The 22750-nt window shown below is 37.9% G+C and overlaps 1 protein-coding gene and 1 pseudogene across 4 annotated transcripts in view; one reads left to right on the top strand and one right to left on the bottom strand.

Moving 5' to 3' along the window:
* Positions 1-22750, bottom strand: part of MYO5A (myosin VA) — a 264645-nt gene that overhangs the window by 54832 nt on the left and 187063 nt on the right. For all 4 annotated transcript variants that reach the window (XM_049904982.1, XM_049904981.1, XM_049904980.1 and 1 more), the window contains exons 24-28: positions 21149-21297; positions 14640-14753; positions 6589-6732; positions 6300-6353; positions 190-417 (exon numbers count right to left, since the gene is read on the bottom strand). In XM_049904982.1, coding sequence (XP_049760939.1) covers positions 190-417; positions 6300-6353; positions 6589-6732; positions 14640-14753; positions 21149-21297 — 689 coding nt within the window. The remainder of the gene's footprint in view (positions 1-189; positions 418-6299; positions 6354-6588; positions 6733-14639; positions 14754-21148; positions 21298-22750) is intronic.
* Positions 16303-17756, top strand: LOC126086954 (lipoamide acyltransferase component of branched-chain alpha-keto acid dehydrogenase complex, mitochondrial-like; annotated as a pseudogene).

Raw genomic sequence — 22750 nt, forward strand, 5'->3', positions numbered from 1 at the left:
TGAAACTTTGACGGTCTTTTGGGATTTCACTCCAACTGGCATGTTCGGCAGTTTTAAAACATTTGATTTTTTTTTAAATGATGAGTCTGAAATTAGAATAAAAAAGTTCCTACATGTTTGCTTCATTATAAACTGGAAGAAAAGAATAGGAAGGAATGGAGGCCACTTCAGCCATTTGTTCATGCTTACCTTGGGTTGGATGGCCTCTTTCTGGCTCACCAGCTGAGACCTCAAGATGAGGACTTCCTCCTTGCGGACATCAAGCTCCTCACTCACAGAGGTCAGCTGGTCCATGAGGACTTGGTAGGCAGGAGCCCCTGGGGCAGTCACCTCTGGGGTACCCTTCTCACTGAGGGCCTTGCGTAACTCATTCAGCTCATTTTTCAGTTTTTTGTTTTCTGATTCTAGTTCTTGACGCTGTATGAAGAGACAAAGAAAAGTTCATTGCTGTCATTCTCAACTTTACACTGGAATGCTGAGCCTCCCCTAAGCTGGCAGAAGAATTCTGTTGGAAAAGATCATCGGGGCAACCATAGGGAATGGCTTCCTGTGTTCTGTTGAAAACTCTGTTCTGCAAATTAAGGAAGTTTTATATCAACCAGAACGCTCCTTAGAAGCAAGGATGGCGAGACTGCATCTTGCATACTTTGGACATGTCAGGAGGGATCAGTCCCTGGAGAAGGACATCACGCTTGGGAAAGTACAGGGTCAGCGGAAAAGAGGAAGACCCTCAACGAGGTGGATTGACACAGTGGCTGCAACAATGAGCCCAAGCATAACAACGATTGTAAGGATGGTGCAGGACCCGGCAATGGTTTGTTCTGTTGTGCATAGGGTCGCTATGAGTTGGAACCAACTCGACAGCACTTAACAACAACATATCAAGTGGAGTCGAGCAAGGTGAATGGTAGTTTGCTTCATCAACCCAAATTCCAGAGTAAAATTTATTCTAGGTCTGCCCAGGGTGTGTTCACAGGCCTGGAGAGATTACTGAGTTCCAAGAGGCGAATCTAGCCCAGTCCTAAGGAGCCCAGGTTTGTTCGGAAACCCTAGTGGTGTAGTGGTTAAGAGCTATGGATGCTAACCAAATGTTGGCAGTTCAAATCCATCACGTGCTCCTTGGAAGCCCTGTGGGGCAGTTCTACCCTAGCCTGTAGGGTCGCTAGCAGTGAGAACTGGTTCGATGGTAACAGGTTGGCTGGTATAAGGGCAAGTCTGGGGGTTCAGTTTGTCACATATTTCTAATACATGGTTCAGAATGGGTAGTTCCTTGAAATCTTGAGTAAAAAAAAAAAAAAACCAAACCCTTTGCTGTCAAGTTGATCCCAACTCAGAGTGACCGTATAGGACAGGGTAGAACTGTTCCATAGGGTTTCCAAGGAGCGCCTGGTGGATTTGAACTGCCAACTGTCTGGGTAGCAGCCATAGCTCTTAACCATTGCACCACCAGGGTTTCCAAATCTTGAGTAGTGACCTATTATTGCCTTTGTAAAGCAGAATGGAAAGGCCACCAAAATCTGAGGCTTTATCTTCTAATTTAAAAAAAAAATTACTGTAGTATTTAAATGGATACAATTCCCTTTAGTGTGTTGATAACAAATAATTTGTTTTTCAAGCTTCTTCACTGTGTGGCATGTTTTTAAAGTTGCTGAAAGAAACCTTGGGAGGTACAAAGGGAAGAGGTGCCACCTCTTCCTTAGCCATCCAGATGGGCACACACATCATTCACTCCCTCCATAGTTTCACATACTACTAGCCATTCTCATTCTGTCAGTTACCACTGTCCTCTCCACACACTGCTCAATCAATGGCAATGGGAACCCAAAAAGAATGGGACTGACAACAGAGCAAAAGTGTCACAAGATACTGGTTGAGAAATGGCTAAGCAGACATTTAAAAGCACTGTGGTGCCGCCTTATTAGGCACATGACACAGGGCCTTGTGATAAGAGAAATGAGACACTTCTGTATAAGGATCAAATATTTTGCTGTTTCTTCTTAGAGAAGCAATCTTGGGTTTGTCACACCATATCAGACCTTTCATTATGTTTTTTAACACTGAAGTCTTTTTGTTCCCTTGTTTAAGAACATGTAACTCTTCCTTTGATGAATTAATCCATTCTTATGTGACAATGAATGTTCTTTCACAGCTCTAGTCTCCCACCAACTGGTGATTAGGTTCATATTGCTCATTTCTATAACAGAAAATACATGAATGCCTTCATGTTGCAGCCTAAGCTCTAGTACAGTGCTTCCCGATCTTCAGTGTGTATCAGAATCACCGAGATCTTGTGAAAACACAGACTACTTGGTCCCATACCCAGAGTCTCAGATTCAGCAGGTCTGGGTTGAGGCCTGCAAATCTGCATTCCAAGTTACCAGGTGGTGCTGACAGTCTGGTCTGGGGACCACACCTTGAGAACCACTGGTCTAACACTTGGGAACGTTGTTGTCTGGGCTTCATTTTTACTTGCTACAGGGAATGTCTCTATTTGTCCATTTTTGTGTGAGGCCGGCAAAAGGAGAAGAGCTGGAGAACAGATTCATACTCCCATTCCGTTGGCCTGTCCCATCATATCTAATGCCACAGTCGTATCAGTCACGCACTTTGCCTCATCTGTCCAAACCACATGGGGAGGAATGAGAGGGACAGAAGAGAAAAGGGAGAGATATTTGTATATATAGTAAAGGTACTGGCCCTTGGCAAAATTGGCCAGGACACACATTTTGCCTTTAGCATTCATCCATTTTGCCACTGTGAATGCTCTTAGAGGCATAATTCAGGACCTGACAGTCCTGGTTCCATCATTCTGGAGCTTGCGCAGGCCTAGCCATAATTAACGTGTTCCTGACACTACCCACTGAAACTTATGTGCCCTGTCTCAATCTGGTCAGGCCAGATTCTCTGTGGTGCCCAAAATGATTCTTAACAATCCCAATTAAGCTAATGAACAGAACCATGAGAAGGCCTTCTTAGCACTCTGCATATCACATGTTTTTTTTTTTTTATTTTACTTAAAACAACAGAAATGTATTGTCTCACAGTTCGGGGGCTAGAAGTTTGGATTCAGGGTGTCAGCTGGGCCATGCTCTCTCTTTCTTGTCCCTCCCAGGTGCTGCTAGCTCCAGGTATTCCTGGGCTTGCAGCTGCAGCCTAACTCCAATTTCTGCCTCCAATGTCACCCCTCTGCCTATCTCTCTATATCTGTTTTCTGTTATAAGGACACTACTCAGATTGGATTAGGACCCATCCCTCTCTGGTATGACTGCATGTTAATTTAACTGATAACTTGGTGGGGTTCAGTGGTAGAATTCTCTCCTTCCATGTGGGAGATCTGGATTTGATTCCTGTCCCCATACACCTCATGTGCAGCCACCACCCATCTGTCAGCGGACATTTGCATGTTGCTATAATGCTGAACAGGTTTCAGTGGAGTTTTCAGACTAAGACAAACTAGGAAGGAAGGCTTGGCAATCTACTTCCAAAAAAATAGCCAGTGAAAACTTCATGAATCACATGGTCCAATTCCATTGTGCATAGGATCGCCATGAGTTCATGGCTCTAACAACATTTCTGAATAAGGTCACTTTCAAAGGTATCAGGGGTTAAGACTTTAACATATCTTTCTCGGGGACATAATTCAATCTATAACACCCTCCCTGGCTGATCTCTTATGGCTCTCCCTCAGCTTCTGCCCTGAGTGCACCCTGGCTCTTTTTTGCTATAGTAGATAGACTTTTTTTTTCCTGCACATTTTAACTGTGCTTTAGGTGAAGGATCACATGCATTTTAACACTAGTTCAGAAAATGCCCTGATCTATATTTATGGATGTGATCCAAAGGAGAGCAGCCTAGACCAGTGAAATGCCAGCAGGATGTTATTTTGGGTTGGGTGTGTCCTCCAGAAACATGGTTACCTATTCTGTGTATGAGTATGTTACCAGGATTCCAACTGATTCGTTTTGGTTTGAACCTCTTCTAAGAATTTGCATTTCCATCCCAGATACACTAAATCAGAATCTACAGTTTAACAAGATCCTCAGGTGATTCTTATATAATAAATTTTGAGAGCCACTGATCTACTAGTGGTTCTTAGATTTGGTCCCTAACCAGCAGCATTAGCATTGCCTGGGAACTTGTCAGAAATGCAAATTCTCAGCAGTGGTTCTAACCAGAAGGAACTGGTTCAAAGCCCTGATATGCTAATACACAAAACATACGTATTTAAAGTAGAGTTATCTGAAGGTATAATAAATGTTGATTCCACTAAGGACTAAAACTTGGATCAGGAGTTTGAATAACTGAGTCCTAATAAAATTTAATAAAAAAGCATTTTTTAAAAGCATAGATTCAAAAATGGCAGCAGAGGCTGTTGTGCCATATGATGAAGAATAACATGACTACAGGCATATTACAGTGCACTGAAGGTCTGGAGGTCTGAAAGTGGAAGGGCCCAACAGGGAAAAGGTGAAACTGTACTAGAATGGTGGCCCATCGGGCTTGCAGGCTGCATTCAGTAAAGGACAGAAATCCAGAGATTGCCAAGACCCTTGACTTCCATAACCCACTAAATTTACATCTACACTCTTGTCATCTGATCATTCTAAACTTAACAGAAACACATAGAAAGCTCCTCTGGCTCACATTTTAAAAGCTTGTTGAGCATTACCTGCCTAGTCACATGATTTGGTCTTCTAGACAAAGAGTAAAAAGGCAATAGAGAGTAAGAATAATAGAGATGATTCTTTTCCACTACCATTTTCTTTGTCCAGAGATATAAATACCATTCAAGTTGTATTTCTGTTCATGGAACAAGGGATTTATTTATAATTTACAAAGAGTAAAGGGATCCTTTAGGGGATTTAAAAGGTATGTGTGAATATATATATTTTTTATTTGTTTATTGTAAAAATTAGTTTCTAACAAGTAATGATAGGAACCGAGGGTATTTTGGAAAGTTTCATGTAGTCTGCAGACCTGGATTCAGCCTCTAACATCTGATAGTAAATAATTTAATTGTTCTAAGCCTCAGTTTGCTAACCTTTAAAAAGGGAATAAAAAACGTATTTCATAGGTTGCAACGATGATTAAATGACATAAAGCTAAAAAAATGTTCAAACTATAAAATAAATACAAGGTATTATTAGTCAAATGTTTGTTAAATATTGGTAGAAGAGTTCTATCTTTAAGAGAAGGAGCTGATAAAAGTATTGTGGGTGTGAGCACAGTAGAGGACAGGTGTTCTCTTTGTACAAAGATGTCATATGGCCTGGAGAGGAAGCAGTAATCAGCAGTTCTGAACCACAGGAAGTGGTAAATCCCGAGGACAGAGTCCTGTTGTAAATTATGTTCTAAATCACAGTACTATGAAATCATAGGTCAGGGACTAAACCTGAAGTAATATTACTGAAAAAACAAAAACTTCACGGCAATTTGGAGAGTGCCTAGAAATTCTCAAACACATGTAAAAGCTTTAAAATAGTATTGAGTTTCCGTATGTTATGTTGTGGCTTTTCTAATTTTTAGCTTTATTTGGTTGTAATCATAAACCTTAGTGTAATTTTCCAGCCATCCTAGAATATAATTTGCAAAGTCAAAAAACAGTAAAACATTGATGTGACAGTTAATTGTGCGTGTCAACTTGGCTAGCCTATAGTGCCTGTTGTTTAGTCAAACACTAGTCTAGACGTGGTTATGAAGTATTTACACATGATTATATCACTGGGCCCAAGTAATGCAGGTTACCCTCCACAATGTCTGTGGGGCTCATCCAATCAGTTGAAAGCCTCAAGAACAAAAATAGAGTTTTCCCTGGGGTGTATTCTACCTCCAGACTATAAATGTACACTTTACCAGAACTTCTTCACTCTTTATCCTTTCTACCGCATGACCTATGGATTTTGGAACATAAAATTGCAGGAATCTCCAGGCTGTTGCTTGACCTACATATTTTGGACTTTCCAGTCCCTCACAATCACAGGAGCCAATTCCTTAAAATCAATCAATCAATTACTCCCACTCTCTCTATAGATCATAAAAAAAAAAAATCATAGCCTTTATTAATTTCTACAGCCTCACATGGCAGTAACTGCACCTGTTACTGTTTAGACTGAAGTGTAGCTTGTATGAAATAGAATTTATAAAAGGAAACAACACAAGACTAGAAATAATATCTAGGCCTCCAATGTAACCTCCAGCCCTTAAGGTTGTTCTTTGAGGAGAAGAGAGGCTCTGTGCAGGTCTCTGTAATACTTGCCAAAACAAAATATTGAATGTCTTGGGCAGAAACTTCCCATTACCTTGAGTGACTCATACTCCAATTCGGCACCTCTAATTTGCGGTCTTTCTTCTTCCTAAGGAAAATATATAATTTATATTTTTAATTGTCACAATTTTGCTCTTAGAATATTTACCTGCTCTACAGAAAACAATAAGGAGAGATTAGCCCTTACTACTTTATCCAAATGCTGCTTGGTTAAGTTACTTCTGGGCTAAGTTCCCAATGAAGAGGAGACTGGAGAAGTGGACAAGGCCCAGCCTCAGCACCTCAGTTTGCCCCAGCTTCAGTGGCTGGGCAGCACTGCGCACCTTTGCCTTACTGCGGAGCACCTGCTCCTCCTTGCAATCCAGCTCATCCTGCAGCAACTGCTTCTCCTGCTCCAGCTCTGTGACCCGCTTCTGGAGCTTGAGGAACAATGACATGTCCAGAGGTACCTTCTTCTCGCTTGGCTCCTAAACCCCAGAAATCACAGCACAGTCAAGGTGAGCCAGCCAGAAGATATATAAGTCAATGAGAAAATGATAAACAGCCCAATAGAAAAACAGGCAAACTTCAGAAGAAGAATTATAAATGGCCACAGAATATATGAAAACATGCTCAACCTAGCTTGTAATGGCAGAAATGCAAATTAAACAACACTTTTCTACCTACCGATTGAAAACTGAAAAGATTAACAATGCCTGTATTAGCAACAACATCTCACAAGATGTTCAAGTACACAAAGATATATACAGAAAAGGATTTCCCTGCGGCATTGTTTTTGTTATTGCAAAAAACTAGAAACAACCTGATTGTCAGTGAATAGGACAGTTGGCTTAGATAAATCACATTATAGCCAAAACGTATTCTGTAGCTGTTAAAAAAAAATTAAGTAAAAAATACAAGTTGAATTAAGGATGGAATAAAGAAATTTATAGAATCCAATGAGAATGAAAACACTTCTTACCAGAACCTTTGAGACTCAGCTAAAGCAGTGCTGAGAGGTCAATTTATATAAATAAATGCACACATACGAAAAGAACAAAGGGCCAAAATCAAAGAATTATCCCTACAATTTGGACGAACAGAAAGAGAGCAACAGAAGAAACCCTAAGGCACCAGAAGAAAGCAAATAATAAAAATTACAGCAGAATTAAATGAAATAGAGAACAGAAAAACAATTGAAAGAGTAAACAAGACCAAAAGCTGGTTCTTTGAAAAAATTTACAAAATTGATAAACCACTGTATAAGCTGACAAAAGAAAAACAGGAGAGGAAGCAAATAACCTGAATAAGAAATGAGATGGGTGATATTACAATAGACCCAACTGAAATTAAAAGAATCATATTAGATTTCTACGAAAAATTGTACTCTAACAAATGGATAAATTTCTAGAAAAACACACACACACGTACCTAAACTAACACAAACAGAGGTAGAAAAACTAAATAAACCCATAACAAAAGAAGAGATTGAAAAGGTAAGTCAAAAACCCCAAACAGAAAAAAGCCCTGGCCCTGACTGGCCTTGACGGCTTCACTGCAGAGTTCTACCAAACTTTCAGAGAAGAGTTAACACCACTACTAACTACTAAAGGTATTTCAGAGGATAGAAAAGGGTGGAATATGCTCAAACTCATTCTATGAAGCCAGCATATCCCTGATACCAAACCAAGACACCAAAAAAAAAAAGAAAAAAGAAAATTACAGACCTATATCCCTCATGAACGTAGATGCAAAAAACCTCAACAAAATTCTACCCAATAGAATTCAACAACATATCAAAAAAATAATACACCATGACCAAGTGGGATTCATATCAGGTATGCAGGGATGGTTCAATACTAGAAAAACAATTAATGTAATCCAGCACATAAATAAAACAAAAGACAAGAACCAAATGATCTTATCAACTGATGCAAAAAGGCATCTGACAAAGTTCAACACACATTCATGATAAAAACTCTCAGCAAAACAGGAATAGAAGGAAATTTCCTTGACATAATAAAGGGCACTTATACAAAGCCAACAGCCAACATCATCAAAATGGAGAGAGTCTGAAAGCATTCGCCTTGAGATCGGGAACCAGACAAGGATGTTCTTTATCACCACTCTTATCCAACACTGTGCTAGAGGTCCTAGCCAGAGCAATTAGGGTAGATAAAGAAATAAAGGGTATTCCGATTAGTAAGGAAGAAGTAAAAGTATCTCTATTTGCAGATGACATGATCTTATACACAGGAAACCCTAAGGAATGCTCAAGAAAACTACTGAAACTAATAGAAGAGTTCAGCAGAGTATCAGGTACAAGATAAACATATGAAAATCAATTGGATCCCTCTACACCAACAAAAAGAACATCGAAGAGGAAATCACCAAATCAATACCATTTATAGTAGTCCCCAAGAAGATCAAATACTTAGGAATAAATTTCACCAGAGAAGTAAAAGGCCTATAGAAATAAAACTACAAGACACTGCTGCAAGAAACCAAAAGAGACCTACATAAGTGGAAAAACATATCTTGCTCATGGATAGGAAGACTTAACATTGTAAAAATGTTTATTCTACCAAAAGTGATCTATAGATAGATATAATGCAATTCTGATCCAAATTCCAAAGACATTTTTTAATGAGATGCAGAAATAAATCATTAACTCCATATGGAAGGGAAAGAGGTCCCAGACAAGTAAAACATTACTGAAAAAGAACAAAGTGGGAGGCCTCACACCACCTGATTTTAGAACCTATTATACTGCCACAGTATCAAAACGGCTTGGTACTGGTACAATAAGAGATACATAGACCAATGGAACAGAACTGAAAATCCAGACATAAATCCATCCACATATGAGCAGCTGATATTTGACAAAGGCCCAAAGTCAGTTAAATGGGGGAAGACAGTCTCTTTAACAAATGGTGCTGGCATAACTGGATATCCATCTGCAAAAAAATGAAACAAGACCCATACCTCACACCATGCACAGAAACTAATTCAAAATGGATCAAAGACCTAAATATAGAATCTAAAATGATAAAGATCATGGAAGAAAAAATAGGGACAATGTTAGGAGCCCTAAAACATGGCATAAACAGTATAAAAAACATTATTAACAATACAGAAGAAAAACTAGATAACTGGGAGGTCCTAAAAATCAAACACCTATGCTCATGCAAAGACTTCACCAAAAGAGTAAAAAGATTACCTGCAGACTGGGAAAAAGTTTTTAGCTATGAGATTTCTGATCAGTGTTTGATCTCTAAACTGTACATGATGCTGCAAAAACTTAACTACAAAAAGACAACCCGATTAAAAAATATGCAAAGGATATGAACAGGCACTTCACTAAAGAAGACATTCAGGTAGCAAACAGATACAGGAAGAAATGCTCACGATCATTAGCCATCAGAGAAATGTAAATCAAAACTACAATGAGATTCCATTTCACTCCAGCAAGGCTGGCATTAATCCAAACAATACAAAATAATAAATGTTAGAGAGGTTGTGGAGGGACTGGAACACTTATACACTGCTGTTGGGAATGTAAAATGGTACAACCACTTTGGAAATTGGTCTCACGCTTCCTTTAAAAACTAGAAATAGAATTACCATATGATTCAGCAATCCCACTCCTTGGAATATATCCTAGAGGAATAAGAGCCTCTACACAAACAGATATATGCACACCCATGTTCACTGCAGCACCGTTTACAATAGCAAAAAGATTGAAGCAACCAAGGCGCCCATCAATGGACGAATGGATAAATTATGGTATAGTCACACAATGGAATACTACGCATTGATAAAGAACAATGATGAATTTGTGAAACAGTTCATAACATGGAGGAATCTAGAAGGCGTTAAGCTGAATGAAATTAGTCAGTTGGAAAAGGACAAATATTGTATGAGACTGCTATTATAAGAACTCAAGAAATAGTTTAAACAGAGAAGAAAATATTCTTTGATGGTTATGAGAGTTAGGAGGGACAGAGGTATTTACTAATTAGAAAGTAGACAAGAACTTTTTTAGATGAAGGGAAAGACAACACACAATACAGAAGAGGTCAGTACAATTGGACTAAACCAAAAGCAAAGCAGTTTCCTGAATAAACTGAATGCTTCAAAGGCCAGCGTAGCAGGGGCAGGGGTTTGGGAACCATGCTTTCAGGAGACATCTAGGTCAAGTGGCATAATAAAATCTATTAAGAAAACATTCTGCATCCCACTTTGGAGACTGACATCTGGGGTCTTAAACACTAGCAAGCGGCCATGTAAGACGCTTCAATGGGTCTCAATCCACCTGGAGCAAAGGAGAATGAAGAACACCAAAGACACAAGGTAAATATGAGCCCAAGAGACAGAAAGGGCCACATAAATCAGAGACTGCATTAGCCTGAGACCAGAAGAACTAGATGGTACCCAGCTACAATCGATGACTGTCCTGATAGGGAACACAACAGAGAACCCCTGATGGAGCAGGAGAGCAGTGGGATGCAGACCTTAAATTCTCATAAAAAGACCAGGCTTAATGGTCTGAGACTAGAAGGACCCTGGAGGTCATGGTCCCCAGACCTTCTGTTAGCCCAGAACAGGAACCATTCCCAAAGCCTATTCTTCAGACAGGGATAGGACTTCATTATAGGATAGAAAATGATAGTGGTGAGGAGTGAGCTTCTTGGATCAAGAAGACACATAAAAGTATGTGGGCAGCTCCTGTCTGGAGGGAAGATGAGAAGGCAGAGGGGGTCAGAAGCTGGCTGAATGGACACAAAAACAGAGGGTGGAGAGAAAGAAAGTGATTTCTCATTACGGGGAGACCAACTAGGAGTACATGGCAAGGTGTACAATAATTTTTGTATGAGAGACTGAGTTGATTTGTAAACTTTCACTTTAAGCACAATAAAAAGTATATTAAAAAAAAAAAACCAAGTTGCAGGAGATTACCTATATGATCTTATTTTTGTTAAAAAATAAATATACGTGACCTTTAAAAGTAGATCTAGTACAAGGCCGTCAGTGGTTACCTTGGAGAGTGGGGGGAACTATGTGGAACTGTCATTTTCTAGTTTACATGTTTCTATATTTGAATTGTTTACAATGAGCAGGCACTACTGTTGTAATCAGGAAAATAATTTTTAAAATGGTGAAGAGCCAGCAGAAATATACTGAGACTAGACAGAAAAAACTGGTTACAGAATTATGTATACATACCTTTTAAGCTGAAGGATAACCTAATGGCGTCTTAGAAACATGTCAGTTAGTTACAAAACAGAATTATGCTGAAAATTACTAGGATAAAGGAATACCAATTAAAGCTAAAAAAAAATTTAAAAAAAGAAAAGATCTATTCTTCATCATGGAAGCTCTGATAATGTCACATTGTTTTACCTTGTTTCTTCAGGTTTTAACTTTTAATGAGATAAGAAAAAATAACTGTATCATTAAATTTAATGGAGAGAATAAAAAATCCTGTTTTTAAGTGACAGAGGGAGGGAAGAAGGAACGGGGAGAGAGAACAAACAATAACCTATTTATTTAATGAAGTGGTATTATTTTAAGTGATTAGTAAATCTTATTTTTGCCAATTTTAAAAAAGATGTTTATTTTAATTTTTCTGATTATAAAAGCAAAACAAACTTTTATAGAAAATTTAGGAAATAAGAAAAATCACAATTTTTGTCCAGTCTTTTTTCTAAGCATCTATAAAGAATTGAAATGATATTTTCATTATAATTTCGTATTGTCTTTTTAGCTTAGTATTGTAATTGTTTTTCGTATTTAAAATATAATATTTAAAACCATAATTTTTAATAGCTATGTAAACAGGTGTACCATCATTTGCTTAGCTATGATCTTACATTTCTAACTTTTTGCTATTGAAATAAATAAATATGCTACAATAAACATCCTAGCACATAAATATTTAAACATCGACATTTTGAAGTCTCTTGATATAAGAGGCTAAATCCATTGGGTCAATTTACACTTCCATCAGCAAGTACTACGGATGAGGCTGAATAATTTTCACATTCATAGCTGTCTTTGGTCTTTTGTGAATTGTGAATAGTACCAAGTTCAGTGTGCTTACAGTTCTAAGAAAGACTAACAAGCATCAACTGAATGAAAGGGGCATTAACAGGCTGTCAAGATTATTTACCCGCAAACTAATTACACCTAAACTTTTTCTTACGTCCACTATGTAAGAAAAAGTTTAGGTACATGATCTTCACTATAAAGCCTGTCCTGACTTAGCAGAACAGAGACAGTCTCTTGCCTGAATATAGAATTACTACAGAATTTCACTCATATGGAAATTTATTTCTATACTCTCCACAAATAAATATTTTAGCTTATTTACAATTAAAACATTCCATGTTTTTTCATCTTTTAATAATCTATTTGTCCCTGAAATTTTTAATTATTTGAACTTTTTTTTATATTATAGTAGAATTCCGTTATTCTGTGAATAGTTCATTCGCTGTACCTAAAACGTCATCATTTGGAAATCTTTTCCTTGAGTCTTAAATGGACATTTTTGTTTAACAAGAATCCTCTCATTGAAATACTATAGAGATAACCCTTTGGATATCTATCTGCTAATACTACATAAAGAATTAGTTGATTGCTACATCATGCGAGCAAAATTCTATAGATACGAATATTAAAACAGGAGAAGGGAGAATACAAAAGATAACATTTGACAAATGCAAAATGCCTTCAAGCATAATGGTTGGAAATTATTTAAGAGTGATTTGGGGGAGGGTGTCCATTCTTATTTCTAATGACACATTTAATTAAAGGGATGCCATTTGCCCTCTCTCCACCACATGGGCAAGAAGAAAGACTGGGTCATCTGGCTCAAAGAAGTTTCTGGAGTTTGTTTTGCTTTCCTTTCTTATTAAGAGCTTTGTTACCTGGGACTTTCCTAAGACAGTGAAGCTGTATACTGATCTAAAAATAACACGAGTCTCTCATCTAAAGAAATTAAAAGGAAGATAACAGAATTTATTCACGAAATTACCACAACAGGCCTAGAAGTCATTCCGGAATTATTCCTAAAATAACTGAGAAAGTTATGATAACTCTTTCCGTGGATTTGATAGGAGGAAGCTGGATGGCAGAAGCAGGACTCGGACAGTCAGTGGCTACCAGGAATAAATACATCCTAATGGTTTTTAATGGAAATAATCAACCATTTATTCCTCTATTTTATAAACTTGATTTTCACAAGCTGTGTTGCCTTCCTCATACTGCCACCCCACCTAGAGTTTTCAGCTTTGCTTCTGTCCTCCAGAAGTTTAGTCCTGTTAACTCCAACAGCTAAGGCCCCGTCCCAGTGACTGAAACAGCTTCATAAACAGATAAACATTAGACAGTTTTCAACAAAGATTGTCATTATCAGGCTCAGGGATAAAAACAGCACCTCTGAAGCTTCATTTAATAGAAAGATTACTCGCTTTAACATTTTTTTTCAAATGAACAGAAAGAGATGGCAGAAACTCACCATTCTAAGACAAGAAAGGAAAGAATCATTCAATTTCTTCACCTGTTCTGTCAGAAGCAGTTTATTTCTGACTTGGCCATTTTCTCAGGATATGATATAAAAATTAAAGAGTTGTGCCTGAACTAACCATTATTAAAACAAAGAGTATATTTGAAAAGAAGACCTAAGAACTGGTTTGGGAATAATCTAACTTAAAATCACTGTAGTTTTAGAGTTAGAGCAATAAATTCATTTGGGTTTCATACCACATAACATACAACATTAAAGCAGATTTCTAAACTATTTTCCACATATGTCTGTGGAAGAAAATTTATATTGGTAACAACTGGTATTAAATAGAGGCAGTGGTTTTGCTAAACTCTTGGACATTGGGATTTACAATATTCAAGGATAAGGGGTTTATTTATTTTTAATTTACCTGAGTCTGAAATAAATTCTGACAGGCTGTATTTTTTGTACACAGAATACATTAAGGTATAAAAACAAATTACAAAAGGGAAAATCTAGCCATCAAAATTACATTAAAAATTAACAATAAAATGTGTATTAGCCAAAAACATATGCAATAGGTATGTAATGTACACAGCTAATGAAACACAAGTCACTCATGGAGAATAACCAATTCAGAACCAATATTGTGTGTTTATAGCAACTGTGGTGCAGTGGTTAAAGAGCTCAAATCCACCAGCTGCTCCCTGGAAACCCTATGGGGCAGTTCTACTCTGTCCTATACGGTTGCTATGAGTCGGAATCAAGTCGATGACAATGGGTCTGGTTTTTTTTTTTTGGTTTGGGGTCTACTCTGTAATGGAAATGCTACCTGTGAACAACACTACGGTCACATCTTACTTTCAGGAATAGGGGTCTAAAACATACCTCTGTCCTCGAAGGAGTATCTTCAGTTTCTGCAAACTCAGAGCTAAAGGTGTATTCAGACTCATTGCTGCTGTGGGTAGAGTCTGTTCTTTTGTGTTCAAGCTTAGGCACATTCTGCAAGGCAAATAAACCAGGCATAATTATCAGAGCCTAATTAAGCCAGGTATAATTAATGGTGACAACATCTACCTTGACTTGGTTCAAACCCCTGCTCACTGACTGGCTGTACTGATGCCCAAATGAGCTTTTCCATGTTGTCTTGATCAAACACTTACACAATGGCTACCTACTGAGCTCCTAAAACAAAGAGAAGGAAACACCTGTATGGCATGAAAAAAAACAGTCACAAAGCCAAATGCCCAAATGAAAATTACCTGTGGTGATGAGCAGAGTCCCCCTTGGGTTTTTAAAGCTGTGAGTGCCAGTCACACTGGATGAAGCGTAAGGTATAATGCCTCAGCAACCCGGCACTGACCTTAGTGTCACAACCCAATAAAACTTATTTAAAGGTTCAACAAATATATGTAACAGCATGCATAACCACTTCCCTCCACTGTTGTTAGTTGCCATCAAGTTGGCTCCTACTCATGGTGTATGCGTAACACAATGAAACCTTGCCCGGTCCTGTGCCATCTCCAAGACCTTTCATATGTTTGAGCCCATTGTTGAGGCTATTGTTTCAATCCAGCTCACTAAAGGTTTTCCTTGTTTCTGCTGACCCTTTACCAAACATATGTCCTTTTCTAGTGACTGGTCTTTCCTACACTGTAATTGATCATAAATGGTTTAAAAAAAAAAAAAGGGAGGGGGGTTGGTTTTCACAAAGGTGACTATAATTTCTGTCACTTTTATACAAGCATGAAGCTAAATCTCTGGATCATCAGTGGGAAAGATGGGCAGTGCAGAAGACGTAAAAAAGCTGCACCAAGAATCCTCTGAAGATCCCTGGGTTTTAACTCAGAGCCCAGATGACACTTTGATGACACCCAGTACCTATAAAATCAGTATTCAGAAAGCTCACGGGGAACAGAATAGTAAAGCGATCGCTGTCCCTTCCTTCCCATAGAAGAAGGCGCTAAAGAGTGACTTGGAGGAAAATGGAATAAAAAAGCTGGGTTTGTGCTTTCCTTCCTGAGGTAGCCCCAGTAGAGAGGCAAGGAGGTTCAGTGGCCTGGATCCTGCAGGGCTATATAGATCCTCAGAGCCTCAGAAAGGCCTCTGAGAGCTTTATGATCTGTCCAATATCCTTTTCCCCTGTCTCCAGTTGCAGGAAGGGCCAGAAGCCACAAAAAGTTTCTTTGCCTCTTTTCTTCCAACATCCAGGCTTATACAAAACAGACCCATCTGTGTGACAAAAGAAACCAATATCCAGGCACAGTTATGTCTCCCAGGCCAGCCCAACCTGTACTCCATTGCCTAAGGAAGATCTGAGAATACCAGAACTTCTGAAACTACCCAGAAGCTGCGGTGCATGTTAAAGGGGAAAATCACCACACGTAAAGTAAAAGACACTCAGATTTATCTTGTGTTTATATACACAGGCACCCTTACTTTTTAATGTCCCTAGCCCAAGCCCACAGTTGTATGGGATGATGTCTCTTTAATAAACTGGTTGTGGCATTAAGAAAAACAGGTAGGAGGGCAATCATTTTCCCAGAGTAGCATGAGTCTGAGAAACAGGAACTGGAATGCCAGGCAACTGATGTGTGTTTGCTGTTTTCAAACATGTAGTAGTGTTCATGTTTTAAAGCCAAAATATATGTGTTTCTTCGGTTAGTCTTCATTCAAATATAGTCATCCACATTGGTTGCTGAAAACAACTGTTGCCCCACATGGACAGATCGTTCAATTCAAACTCTCATACACTAGAGAAGGGATTAGAGAAGTAACTATTAAAGAATGGTATGTAAAAGAAGGAGACAGTGTCTCAGTTTGATAGCATCTGTGAAATTCAAAGTGATAAAGCTTCTGTTACCACCACTAGTCGTTATGATGGAGTCATTAAAAAAACTATTATAATCTAGATGAGATTGCCTATGTGGGGAAGCCATTAGTAGACATAGAAACAGAAGCTTTAAAAGATTCAGAAGAGGTTGCTGAAACTCCTGCTGTCTCCTATGATGAACACACACACACCAAAAGATCAAAGGCCAAAAAACATTGGCAACCCCTGCAATTCGTCACCTTGTGATGGAAAACAATATTGGGTGAAGTTGTTGGCTCAGGAAAAGATGGCAGAATACTTAAAAAGATATTCTCAACTATTTGGCAAAGCAGACAGGAACTATATTACCTCCTTCATCAAAAGATGAAATTATGGCACCTCCACCAAAACCAAAAGACAGGGTTATGCCTATACCATTATCAAAACCGCCAGTATTCACAGGCAAAGAGAAAGGAACGCCCAAAAGGCTTTCACAAAGCAATGATTTAAGAGCATGACTGCAGCCCTAAAGATTCCTCACTTCAGGTACCATAATGAGGTTTACCCTACTGAGCTGTTAAGTTACGAGAAGATTTAAAATCCATTGCTTTTGCTCATGGGATTAAACTCTTCTTTATGCCCTTCTTCTTAAAGGCTGCTTCCTTGAGATTACTACAGTTTCCTATCCTTAATGCTTCTGTGGATGAAGCTTGCCAGAAGCTAATATATAAAGCTTCTCATAATATTGGGATAGCAATACACACTGAGCAAGGGTTGATGGTCCCAAATGTAAAAAAGTTCAGATATGCTCTGTATTTGAGATTGTCACTGAATTGAACCACCTCTAAAAATTGGGCTCTGCAGGTCAGCTCAGAACCATTGATCTTGCAAGATCTTGCAAGAAGGATGTTTACACTTTCCAATATTGGATCTACTGATGGTACATACGCCAAACTGGTAATACTGCTGCCTGAAGTAGCAATTGGGGCTCTTGGATCAATTAAGACCCTTCCTTGATTTAACCAGAACGGAGAAGTATACAAGGCCCAGATAATTAATGTGAGCTGGTAGCTGGTCATAGAGTTATTGATGGTGCTACAACATTCTGCTTCTCTAATTTGTGGAAATCCTACTCAGAAAACCCAGTTTTTATGCTACTAGATTTGAAATGGAGATGGATAAGACATCCTTGAACTTTCTGTGCTTCCAAAGAATATGTAGGCCTAGCTGTGCCAGCACATGCTCTTCATTGCAATTTGTAATACAAATGATTTGTACTATATGACTAAGGTTCTAAGGCACGATACTTATCGCTGTTCTGTTAGACTTTTTACTGAAAATGAGAAACAGTATAATGGTTCTCCTGGGGCTGTCCTGTCACATTTTATAGGTAATTAAAAAAACAAACCCGTTACACTTGAGTTGATTCCGACTCGTAGCGACCCTATAGGACAGAGTGAAACTGCCCCACAGGGTTTTCAAGGAGTGGCTGGTGGATTTGAACTGCTGACCTTTTGGTTGGCAGCCAAGCTCTTCACCACTGCGTCACCAGGGTGTCCCCTATATGTCATGGTGTGACTTAATATGGTGCTGAGGTCTTTGTGTCAATGGACTGCAACTGGCAAGAACACAATGTTACTAAAAGTCAGGTAGCCATATACAGTATTTGCCCTGTTCTTTTTTTTCTTTTTTAACTGACTCTTAATGAAACTTTCCGCTCGACTACTCTTAGTTGGGAAAAGGAATCTATGTACAAAAATGTTTTCCATTTCCCTACAATAATGCAAATTGTTGCGTAAAATAAGTGGAATTATACTTATCTTTTAAGATATCCTGGTGTATATTCTTTCTCTATAGAGAGTACCGTCTATAAATGACTTATTTATATAAATTAAAAAATTAACATCTTTTAAAGGGGGAATCATAAGCTGATCTTAAAAATGCCCAATTATAGTTTTATAACCAGTAAGACTATTTAAGGTGCTTGTTTAAAATGGATAAATTTTTAGAATTTTGGTGTTTTGTTGGGAAAACTTCACCTTCACAAACTTGTTTCATGTAAGGAAGGTACTTTAAATGTGGCAGCCTCTGGTATTTTCTTACATTCAGAAATCTACTGTCTTTTAACTTTCTTAGGCTTCAGGAAAAAACAGGATAGGGTAAGAAATTGAGGTCTATTCTATCTTCCATATCCTGAGTGAGAAAGTGAATAAGAGGAGAGAGAAGAACTTAGCGGTATTATGGGGAGAAAAATAAAATAATAAATGTAATACAGAAATGAAGATATCATAACAATCATTTTGTTAGAGGCCCACTATCAGAAATAGTGTCAAAATGAATACAGTCCAACATTTTGATTTGCATTCAGAAATTCAGGTCCTTTCTAATGCTGTCTCAATGAATATTGCATGCCAAATTTAGTTGTTCAAGTTAAGTGTTGTGACAGAAAAAAGTACTTTTGATGTCCACTCGATTTTTTTTCAAAATGGGAATAATTGCTAAATCAAAAAATAATAAATCATATTCAGATAATAAAGTTACAAAGAAAATAAAATCATCCACAATCCCACCACTATTAACATTTTAATCATATAGCTGTACCCATAGCTATTCTTTTTGTAAAAATAGGTCATAAAAAAAATAAAAAAATACGTCTTAAAAAATTCTACATTATCATAATTAATAAAAAAAAATTTTTTTTTTTTTTAATTAATAGGACCATATAAACTTTAGGACAAAGTTTCTTAATAAGCTTACTAAAGATGGGTGGACATCTATTTTCCAACATGTTATCTATTATAATTTCTTTGCCCAATCCAACTTATTTAACATCCCAAGGAACCTCAGAAATACTGTGCGGGATACAAAGCTTAGCTCTAACTATAAATGAAGCATAGATTAACCATAACTGTTAGCGAGGTTGTCTAGTAGAGTGAGTAAAAAATACACCCAACAATGGAACTCTAGGGAACATGAACACTGAAAGATAGAGGAAAACGACTGTAGGGAAAGCTAATAATGAGAGAATGTGAAAGAGGCTTCAATGAGGACCAATGCAGTAGGCAAACCAAGGAAGATAACACTAACAAGGGTCCCTCAGACTTGTCATTTATAAGGATCATGGTGACCTACACCTACTTCTCATTTCTCTGTCACATATAAACCAGGATAGCATAGCAAAGATGCCTGAAATCACATCCAAGTACAGGCCCTATATTTTTCTTAACCTCTGAGATTGTTTCCTTATCTGCAAGGGGATAAATTTATTTCATTTCCTCTGTGTTGCATAATCTCTTTATTTCGACTTTGTAAACATCTCTTATATTTTAAAGAACCTTGTCAGGAGGTCCAGACAGAAGCAAAATTTGAAGCAAATACTCTACAGATACTAAATTATCTTGCTTTTTATAAGAGATATTTCAGAGCACTTCTGTCCTTTTGTACCATCGGGTTACCTTTAAGACTGATACTTGTAGAGAACAAAAGAGCGAGAGAACTCTGTTTCCTGATAGCAGGATAAGCAGAACAGGTTGGGTGAGCCCAACAATTAAAAGTACAAAAGGTACATTTGCAAATGCAGAAGAGTCCTTGAAATAGGTAATTTTTTTTTGTATAGACATGTTTTATTTTCTTTTCAAATGTCATTTTATGACAAAATAGTATGTCAAATAGAAGCATCATAATTTCTTTAACCATTCTCTTGGACCTGGACATTTAGGTTATTTCCAGAAGTAGATAATTCTTAAATAACTTTTATTACAAATAGGGGCTACATTTTCTTTTCTAGGAATATATCTTTGGAATTATAATAAAAACTGGGGGAAGAAAGACTCAACCATATAAAGATCTGCTTTATATGCAAATTTTGCATTAAGATGTTCAATACATAAAACAACATCCAGTTGTATTGAATTTAAACTATTTCACAGTCCAGTCTTTAAAGTGCTGGACTTTACCAAATACTTAAAAATAAAGTTTTTTGATTTCTGGGATTTGCTTTAAAATAATCCACTGAATGGAGGTACAGATGTGAAGACCATTTTGGAACTGAATGATCGGTAAATAGAATATGGGTGCAGTGGTCGTTCAGTGGTAGAGTTCTTGCCTTCCACGCAAGGAGACCCAAGTTCAAGTCCCAGTCAATGCACCTCCATGCAGCCACCATTCGTCAGTGGAGGCCTGTATTACTATAAAGCTGAACAGGTTTCACTGGAGCTTCTAGACTAAGAGAAATTAGGAAGAAAGGCCTGGTGATTTACATCCGAAAATTCAGCCAAAGATATGGATCATTTTAACAGCCCAATCCTGTTGTGCATGGGGTTACCATGAGTTGGGACTGACTTGAGGACTGCTAACAATAATACATGGAGTACACGGGGGTTCATTCTACTATTCTCTCTACTTTTGTATATGTTTGAAATTTTTTCTTAAAAAAAAAGTGTGCTGTCACGTTATGGGAAGAGCAACAGGGTCACAACAGGGTCACATAATAATGTGTGTATAAGTTTTTGTATGAGAAGCTGACTTGAATCATAAACTTTCAGTTAAAGCACAACTGTAAAAAAAAAAAAAGCATTTGACTTACCACCATCAGGGTCATCTCTTCCCTGAGGTCATCATATCGTTCTTCCAGGCGACTGAACTCATTCAGAAGGTTCTGATATCTCAACCTTTCATCATTAAGATCAAGTTCCAGTTGTTTTGTTTCTTCTGTTAGCTTCTTCTCCATAGTCTCTGAAAGAAAGAAGAGGGAAATACATAGCAAAGATAGCTCCGTAGAATGCAAGAATGAAAACAGGTACATTAATTTTCAGGTTCTCTGCCTGGAATTTTTATTTTCAGCACCACTATGATCTGAAAAGAATATATTACCAAATGTAGGGAAAGAAAGTATATCATGACAAAAAAATGAAGTCATTTATTACTAATAACAACTATCATCTATTGAGTTCTTCTGGGTACATTCTTAGTTGGTAGTCCTATCCCAAAAATGGTAATTATCTTACTTCTTTCCTGGTGTAAGAGATGTTTCAAAGCATTTCTGGCCATTTGTACCATAAGATTATCTCTAAGGCTAATACTTTTAGGGAGCAAGAGAGATAGGGACCTCTTTGTTTTTTGATAGCAAGACAAGGAGGCACAGGGAACGTTAGAAAGGCTTAAAGAGGTCACATAGCAGGAATGGGAAGAGCCCACTCTGACTTCAAGGGTCATGTCCTGTACCATATGCTATGGCACCACTAGTCCATATGCTGGTTTCAGCACACCCTTGATAAACTTTGACTAGTCATTGTCTATTAACTAAAGTCTATTTTTTTATTCCAACAATATTCTGCTTCAGGCTATTAGTAACATTCTTTTGTCCAAATTAATGTACTCTCTCAAGTATCTGATGGAATGGCAATTTCTCATGGGGCCTAGCTGTAATGCTGTACAGAATCTCTCTCTGCTGGTCCTCAGTCCCATGGTTCCATCTTACAATTTTCCAGCACTCTAAACTCTTCTTGCTGTCCTGTTAGTCCCTAATTTCTAACTAGATAAAATCCCTAGGTCTGGTCACCTAAATTGTTCACTTTTCTGGCCGCCTCACAGGTGCTAGGGGAATCCTGACCTTCCCATTTACCCACCTACTCTGTTGCCAGTAGCTTGCATTTGGCTGGTACATGATCTGCAGATTAGAGATTAGCCCCTGACTGCAGAGAAAGCAAAGCAAAAAAAGCCTCAAATCTTGCTATCTGTTTTAACTCAATAAGCCAACCAGTCACTTTTACAATATTAAGCTTCCCACACCGGGCCCCATTTTACCCTTGTTTTGTGGCTAAATTTTAGTTAATCTGCCCTTCCTGCTTCTATTGCTTTGCCATTTCCTTCTCTGTAAGCGAGCACTGCAAGTAGGTTGTCACAACTGTTTCCCTGGTGCCCACCACAATGCTTGCCTAAAGTGGGGCTTTAGTAATTTGAAAATAGTGAATTTTTTCTCTCGACAACATTCCATAAACTGCCTTTTATTCTAACTGGTTTGTTGAAGCTGCTACAAGGCTAACAACAAATTTTTCCTAGGCAAATCCATTGTTATTTCTTTGCTGTTATTGTTCAATTTCAAGTAACATTTTCCTAAAACTACTTTCATCATTCTGGATCCTTCCCTTACATTCTGCATTCTAGCAGCTAAGGCTTCAGTGACTCT

This window comes from Elephas maximus, chromosome 12, assembly GCF_024166365.1.
Source record: "Elephas maximus indicus isolate mEleMax1 chromosome 12, mEleMax1 primary haplotype, whole genome shotgun sequence".
Classification (NCBI taxonomy): Eukaryota; Metazoa; Chordata; class Mammalia; order Proboscidea; family Elephantidae; genus Elephas; species Elephas maximus.